We start from the raw sequence: 7,482 nt of genomic DNA on the forward strand, positions 1-7,482 counted from the left end.
GAATTTTGGTGGGTGAGAGGGAAAAAAAAAATTGAAAATCTACAAGACTACATATTCTAGAGGCTTTAACTCGACAATGATTTGTTATAGAGACCGAAGGAATGCAAGAACACAATGAACGTGTTTTTTTTTTGGCTGTCGTTGACCGTAGCAAATGATTCTTTAGACGTAATTTAGTTAAAAAAAAAAAATGATATTTAGGGTTACAGTGACAGATATGCAAGTGTAATTTTCTTTTATCTTAGAAACAAAAATGTTTCCAGCTTTCTTTATGTTTTTATTAGTATGGGGTCCAATACGAAGAATAAGCGGTGTCGTGGTGTAGTTGGTTATCACGTCAGTCTAACACACTGAAGGTCTCCGGTTCGAACCCGGGCGACGCCATTTGCTAAGTTCCTTTTTATTTTTGCCTCCGGTTCAATCTCTATAAAGAAGGACGCCTCGTAAAGGAGTAGACTGCCATCCAGACAGGTTGACGGAAACAGAGGAGGGATGTTGGTATGGGCAAATGGCCATGGACATATTATCTGGGCCAATGACCACCGATTCCTTTTTTTTTTTTTTTTACTTAATTGTTAAGTAAATATTTTTTTGATAAATTTATAATTTTTATTTATTTTTAAATTTTTTTTAATAGATTTCATCATTGGACTCTCTCTGCAGGAGTAGCACCAAATTTGAATTTTGTATGGTACGGTCGAAATATATCATTTCTGTGATGTAGTCTGTATAGAAAATGATATAATTTCGTACCGGTCAGAATTTCAACCATTTTGATTTGTATTGGCCAATATTTCGATTCATATTGACTAATATTTCAGTTTTTACTTTTTTTTTTCATTTTTTCAAATTGTAAACCTATTTTTTAACTCTCAATTTAGACCAGACTATTTATAATTTATATATATAATTTATTCATATACAGATTATTATTTTAAAATATAATTTATATATATAATTTATTTATATATAAATTATTTTAAAATAATATTAATATTAAAATATCTTATTTTAATGACTCGACCGAAACAAACACTCATACGATATTCAAAACATTGGTAGCACTAGCCTCCTACTCGTTAAAGATCCCGCCTCCATCCATGCATTTTTTGTGACCCATTTCTTCATTTACGAGCAACGTGCAACTATCATGCAGTATCTTTTTAATAACAAATAACAAATAAACATTTCATGTGGTCTCAAGTGTGGCCCAATTTGCGGCCGAATGCATACGGCATGATGACTTTTAAAATTGAGGTATTGGATTCGACCCCTCCCCGAATCCAAAAGAAAAATGTGGCCCAATTTTTTTATATAAAAAGAAAATTGTCTAAATCATTTTATTTTTATAATATTATAAATTTGAGAAATAATATTTTCAATTTTAGAATGTGTAAATCTCGCATAATTTCTTTTAAAGAGTAATACCACATATAATCGTAGAGTACGCAAATGTCGTGCAGTTACTTTAAAAAATAGTGGGTCTATTATTGAAAAAAAAATTCATATGAGTCTCTTATTTATTCGCTTTTTCAAATTAATTACGTGTCATTTATACGTTCACGATTACAATTATCATTTCTCATGCACAAAACTTTCCTACCCTATAACAATGGTTACTCTGAATTTAATTGATAGTCTCAACAATAATTTTTTTTATTAGATAATAATTCTGTTAATAATAATGAAATAGTTTGAGTTCAAATATTTTATTAGATTATGAGAAATGAGAAAAATAAAATTAAATAAAAATATTATACAACTAAAATATTATTATTTTTAATATTATTTTTATTTTAAAATTTGAATAAGTTATATTGTTTTTTGTGTTTTATTTATATGTTTAAAAATGTTATAATGATTAGATGAAAAATTTAAAAATTTAAAAATAAAAAGTATTATGTATTTAAGTAACATTTAAAAATAAAATTATAAAACATTTTGAAATCATCCCATCTCATCAAAGTGCCAAAACATAACCTTATTAATAAAGCCATAAGTCAAAATTTGCGAGGGATATTATTTTTTTGTCATTCTCTCTATTATCATTTTTAAATTATTGTTTCAATCACTATAAATAAAGCCACGTTTGGTCATTTAAATAAAGCCACGTGGCTTGATTCCAATCTATTATCTACCTTAGAGAAAGTTGAAACCATATGAACTTTTTAAATAAAGCATCATGAAAAGAAAAAATTACAATTTTAAAGTGCGTATATTTTATATTTTTTTTAAATATATAAATTTAAAAATCATATGAACTTTTTTATAATAATAAATATTTTTTTAAATATTCGTGTATGCAAAATTTACATATTCTAAAATTATATTTAATATTATTATAAAAGATTAAAAAAAAATTCATACATAATCATAACCATGTGTATTATAAGCATGTAAGAACATCTTTATTGGCTTAATTATTAATATTTAATTTGTAGAGCTATAAAATATGATAAAAATAAATTAAATAAAAAAATTATTAAATTAATAATATTTTATTATTATATATTGAGTGAATAAATAATTTAATATAAGAATTATATTTAAATGAAATAGATAAATATAAAAAAAATATGATATTGATTAAATTTTAAAAGTAAATTTGACCAAATAAATGAGAGTGATCTAAGCAGTGACCTCAGAATATATAATACAGTGGATGTAACTCTCAAACATCAAACTCATGGCAAACTGGCCACCGAATCTGGTAGAAGGAACCCGAGATGATATTAAAAATTCACAATAAATAATCACTATTTGTTATCAATCTTTTTGTTAATTAAATAACTATTAACTTGTTTTATTGATATTATATGAACTAATTATTCAGACAAGAAAACATGTAGTAATTATATTATATATAGATATTACCAGTAGACTCATTTAGAACCCAATTTTTAACAATCAATTTTATAGTTTAGAGTCTGATAGCCTAATGACATATGATCCGATTCTTTAAATAAAATATTTCGATTCGAAACTTCTCATGCTCTTTTATAAAAAAATAATCAACTTTATTATTTTTCAAAAAAATTACTTAAAAAATTTATACTGCCATTAAATTGTATCTAAAATTTGTCTTTGAAGTCTGCTGCCAAACTTTTTTTTTCCCCCCCCAGTCAAAAATCAAAATGGCAAAAGTTCAAAAAAGAACCAGAAGGTTTGAATCTATAATATAAAAGATAATGATTTTATTTGGAAGTCTGTGTAACAAACATTATTTATGTATTATTATTTAATTTTTAAAATTGTAAATATTATTTTATCAAAAAAAATTAAATATTATAAATTACATTATAATTATATAATACCTAAAGTAAAGGATTAAAATAATACCGGAAACAAAGACACGAAGATAAAAATTAGATAAATAATTTGTATAAATTTTAAATAGATAAACTCTATATAATTTTTTATAAAAACAATTTCCCTAAAAATAGGTGTAAAAAAATTAGTAATTATTAATAGAATCAATTTTTTTTATAAACAATTTGTACAGATCTTGTCAATTTATGTAATTCATTATTTGGAAATAGACGTGATTTCATATCATTTTATTTTATTTTTAAATATAATTTAAATATAAAAATTTTAAATTAATTATTAAATTTTTTTAAATTAATCGTTATAATTTTATCAAATTTTTAAATAAAAAAATAAATTTAATTTTTTTAAATTTTTAAATAAAAATTATATTATAATAATATTTTAATTTTTCACAAAATATCTTATTACTAACTATTAAATTCCCTCTCATCTCATTTTTACAAACCAGCGCTGAGAATCCGGATTCCCCCGGTATCAGCGCCTGACCCACCGTTTATAATATCAGCGGCTGAAAAACAACACTGGAATTTTCAAAACATTCAAAAAAAAAAAAAAAAAAAACAAAGAACCTTCAATGTGGGCGCGTGACAAGCCCACTGGGCCACTGGTTTTCACTTTTCAGGCTCTCTCTCTCTCTCCCTTTAATAACCCACCAATCGCATACTCGCTAAATAAATCTCACTCTCTACTCTGAGTTATCTCAATTTCTAATTTCTCCCCATCTCAGCTCTCTATATTCAGTGCCGTCTTCCCCGGATCGCCATGGGTAACTAGTTCAAATACCGTTTTCTGTTCGTTCATTTTTACGTGATTCGTTTTGTTTGCTGATTTGCTTTTCGTTTCCATCCTTTTGTATTGCTTATTTTTTATTTTTTTGGTTTTTTTACAGCCTCGGACAAGAAGATCAAGATCGGAATCAACGGTAAATTTTTCCGATCTCTAAGTGTTTGTGTAGTTTTAATTTTTTTACCCGTTCTGGTAGATGATTTTCCGATGAGTTCTGTTTGTTTGTTCGTATACTGTTCTGATCTGTAGGGTTCGGAAGGATTGGTCGATTGGTCGCGAGGGTTGTTCTTCAGAGAAACGATGTCGAACTTGTTGCCGTTAACGATCCCTTCATTACCACTGACTACATGGTAAAATGAAAAAAAAAAAAAAACAAATCAAAACAGTGTACAGACCGTATTATTAGCGAGAAAACTTGGATCTGTGTGAGACGAGGGTCATACTAATAACTTAGTTTTTGACAGACATATATGTTCAAGTACGACACCGTTCACGGTCACTGGAAGCACCACGACATCAAGGTGAAGGACTCCAACACCCTTCTCTTTGGCGAGAAGGCCGTCACTGTTTTCGGCGTCAGGTAACGGTTTCCATTTTCCATATTTCATTGCATAATCGGTGCATGCTTCTTTCTAGTGTGTGGTAGTGTGAAGTGTGGCCATCAGACTCAAAAGACGCTGTCTTTTTGTGTGTGGATGGATTTCAGGAACCCAGAAGAGATCCCATGGGGACAGACTGGAGCCGAGTATATCGTTGAGTCTACTGGTGTTTTCACCGATAAGGAAAAGGCCGCTGCCCACTTGAAGGTTAGATCTTTTCGAATAAGTCAGGGTTTATTATGAGTCTTGTGAACGAAATTTTTTTTGGTCGGAAGGAAAATCATCTCGCTCTCTCTCTCTTTAAATTTTCTTGTATGATTCGATTGGTTATACTTATATAGAATGAGAATTAGAAATGGGGTTTATTTGTTGGGTTTTTCATAGTGGGGGCTTTCTGACTTGAATTGTTTGATAATCAGGGTGGTGCCAAGAAGGTCATCATTTCTGCTCCAAGCAAAGATGCGCCCATGTTTGTTGTGGGTGTGAACGAGAAAGAATACAAACCCGAGCTTGACATTGTTTCCAACGCTAGTTGCACTACCAACTGCCTTGCTCCCCTTGCCAAGGTTTGTTTTGAAATTGATTTATATGGTTATGACCACTCTTCATGTTATTTTTCTTTTGCGAATTATTGTACTTAATTCTGTGGTTTGTGTACAGGTTATCAATGACAATTTTGGAATTGTTGAGGGTCTCATGACCACCGTCCACTCTATCACCGGTAAGTTGTTGGTAATATAACAATCCTTCTGTGAAGTAGTTTTGGCTGTATGAATTGATGGCTTTAGTGAATATTGGTCGCTGTGTTTTGTGATTCAGCCACACAGAAGACTGTTGATGGGCCTTCAAGCAAGGACTGGAGGGGTGGAAGAGCTGCTTCCTTCAACATTATCCCCAGCAGCACCGGAGCTGCCAAGGTAGTTAACTACTTTTTATTGACAGTGTTATTTGCTGTTGAGCATGGGGCTTGCCTGATTCTATAAATGCTTGTAATTGGTACGACATGCTTGTTAGAAATCTTTGCCAACTGTCTGGATGCTTAGTTTGGCATGTAAACATCATATGCGATTGGTGTTCTCTGTCCTTGAATATCTACTGCAATTGGATTCACTTTTAGGAGTTAATGGGGTTATTATCAGATAAGTATTTTATATCGCTGTATTTAGCAGCCTGACTAATTTGCTGCCTATTTTGTGGTCAAATAGGCTGTGGGGAAAGTTCTTCCGGCACTTAATGGTAAATTGACTGGAATGGCATTCCGTGTACCCACCGTGGATGTTTCAGTCGTTGACCTCACTGTCAGGCTTGAGAAGAAGGCAACCTATGAGGAGATAAAAAATGCCATCAAGTAAGTGTTGGAATATTCAGCTTGTATACCGACTGTGCAGGTGTCATTGTCTATAGTGAATCCTTTCTAATCTTTTCTAACTTATGTACTCGCTGTGGCAATGCTCAGGGAGGCATCTGAGGGCAAGCTTAAGGGGATTTTGGGTTACACTGAAGATGATGTGGTGTCTTCAGACTTTGTTGGTGACAACAGGTAGATTAATGCGAGGACCGTTTTCATGTGCTACAATTAATGTTTGTAATTTAATCATATTGCTTGTATCTTTTCTTGAATTTAAATCCATAATTATACTCTCAAGCATGTGACATGGTTATGTTATAAGAAAATAAGTTAAAATTTTTGTTTTATTTTACTGTTAGTGAAGGTCTGATATACCATGGTTATTCTAAATTCTAATCATGTTTTATACACTTTATGCAGATCTAGCATATTTGATGCCAAGGCTGGAATTGCATTGAATGACAATTTTGTGAAACTTGTCTCTTGGTATGACAACGAGTGGGGCTACAGGTAATTTTATTTTTCCATTGCTTTCTAATGTAGTCCGGACTGATGTTTTTAAATCTGTGGAACTTATCTCTGTTCTGTTAACTTGTTTGAGCCTTTTGGCTTCCTTTTATCTCTGTTCTGTTAACTTGTTTGAGCCTTTTGGCTTCCTTTCCTACTACCTAGACTTTGGAAACCAAAATATGGTCTATAAAACATGTAATTAGATTCCTTCTCACTTGTTGATTGAGAAATTGTCTCAGTAATCGTTATTTCCCGGTGTTTTTGTTGCATTCACTTTCAACACCAGCTTTTTAGCACGTTCTTCTTTCTTGGTCTTTTGTTTTGAAGCTAGATGACAGTTCTAACTCCCTTTTTCCTCTCTTGTATTGGCAGCACTCGTGTGGTTGACTTGATTGTCCACATCGCATCTGTACATGCTTGAAGCAAAATCTGAATATTCGAGTGATATTTTTGTTTATGGAGTCGAGGGTTTAGTTACTAGTGTGTCACTCGGTTTGGAGTTTGGATTCTGGAATATGGAATAAACCTCCCGAGTCTTATTGCTATATTTTGTCAAACTTTTGCTCGCGGTAGGTCTCTGTTGGATGTTTTATCTTCTTGGATGTTTTGAGTACAAGTGTATCGGAAGCAGTGGACCAGTATCAGCTAATATTAAAGGCATTTCATGGTTTTCATATGAATGGGGTTTTGCACTTTCCTTTGATGCTGCTCCCACTCTTTGCAAACATTCTTTTTGTGATACTAATTCTGTAATTCCCATTAGTAGCCAGCACCAAACAGAACTGCGTGAGAACGTTTGAATATGGAATTGAAGGCTTGAACTGTGTTCCATGCATGTACTAACTTGAAGAACAAAGAAGTTACTTTGCTGGGTGTTTTCTTGGTATGCTGTTTGCCTGTGTTGCTGGT

General features: G+C 31.4%; 1 protein-coding gene and 1 non-coding gene across 2 annotated transcripts; both read left to right on the plus strand.

Moving 5' to 3' along the window:
- The first annotated feature begins 310 nt into the window (after positions 1 to 310).
- On the plus strand, positions 311 to 384 carry TRNAV-AAC. The gene has a single exon. It is a non-coding gene; the product is annotated as a tRNA-Val (tRNA).
- A 3,513-nt stretch (positions 385 to 3,897) lies between these two features.
- Positions 3,898 to 7,253, plus strand: LOC108981337 (glyceraldehyde-3-phosphate dehydrogenase, cytosolic-like). The gene is made up of 12 exons (XM_018952452.2): positions 3,898 to 4,096; positions 4,220 to 4,252; positions 4,366 to 4,466; positions 4,581 to 4,696; positions 4,823 to 4,922; positions 5,135 to 5,281; positions 5,376 to 5,436; positions 5,535 to 5,632; positions 5,921 to 6,063; positions 6,172 to 6,255; positions 6,484 to 6,573; positions 6,946 to 7,253. The coding sequence occupies exons 1-12, from the start codon at positions 4,093 to 4,095 to the stop codon at positions 6,992 to 6,994; spliced, it is 1,026 nt and encodes a 341-aa protein (XP_018807997.1). The 5' UTR covers positions 3,898 to 4,092; the 3' UTR covers positions 6,995 to 7,253.
- Positions 7,254 to 7,482: the final 229 nt, after the last annotated feature.

The sequence above is a fragment of the Juglans regia genome, chromosome 16 (genome assembly GCF_001411555.2).
Source record: "Juglans regia cultivar Chandler chromosome 16, Walnut 2.0, whole genome shotgun sequence".
NCBI classification, from domain to species: domain Eukaryota; kingdom Viridiplantae; phylum Streptophyta; class Magnoliopsida; order Fagales; family Juglandaceae; genus Juglans; species Juglans regia.

What these genes read in the sequence shown, in the direction of transcription:
- LOC108981337 (XM_018952452.2), top strand. An exon ending in GTCACTGTTTTCGGCGTCAG is followed by an intron (nt 4,697 to 4,822) that starts GTAACGGTTTCC and finishes GATGGATTTCAG; the next exon opens with GAACCCAGAAGAGATCCCAT. An exon ending in AGGCCGCTGCCCACTTGAAG is followed by an intron (nt 4,923 to 5,134) that starts GTTAGATCTTTT and finishes TTTGATAATCAG; the next exon opens with GGTGGTGCCAAGAAGGTCAT.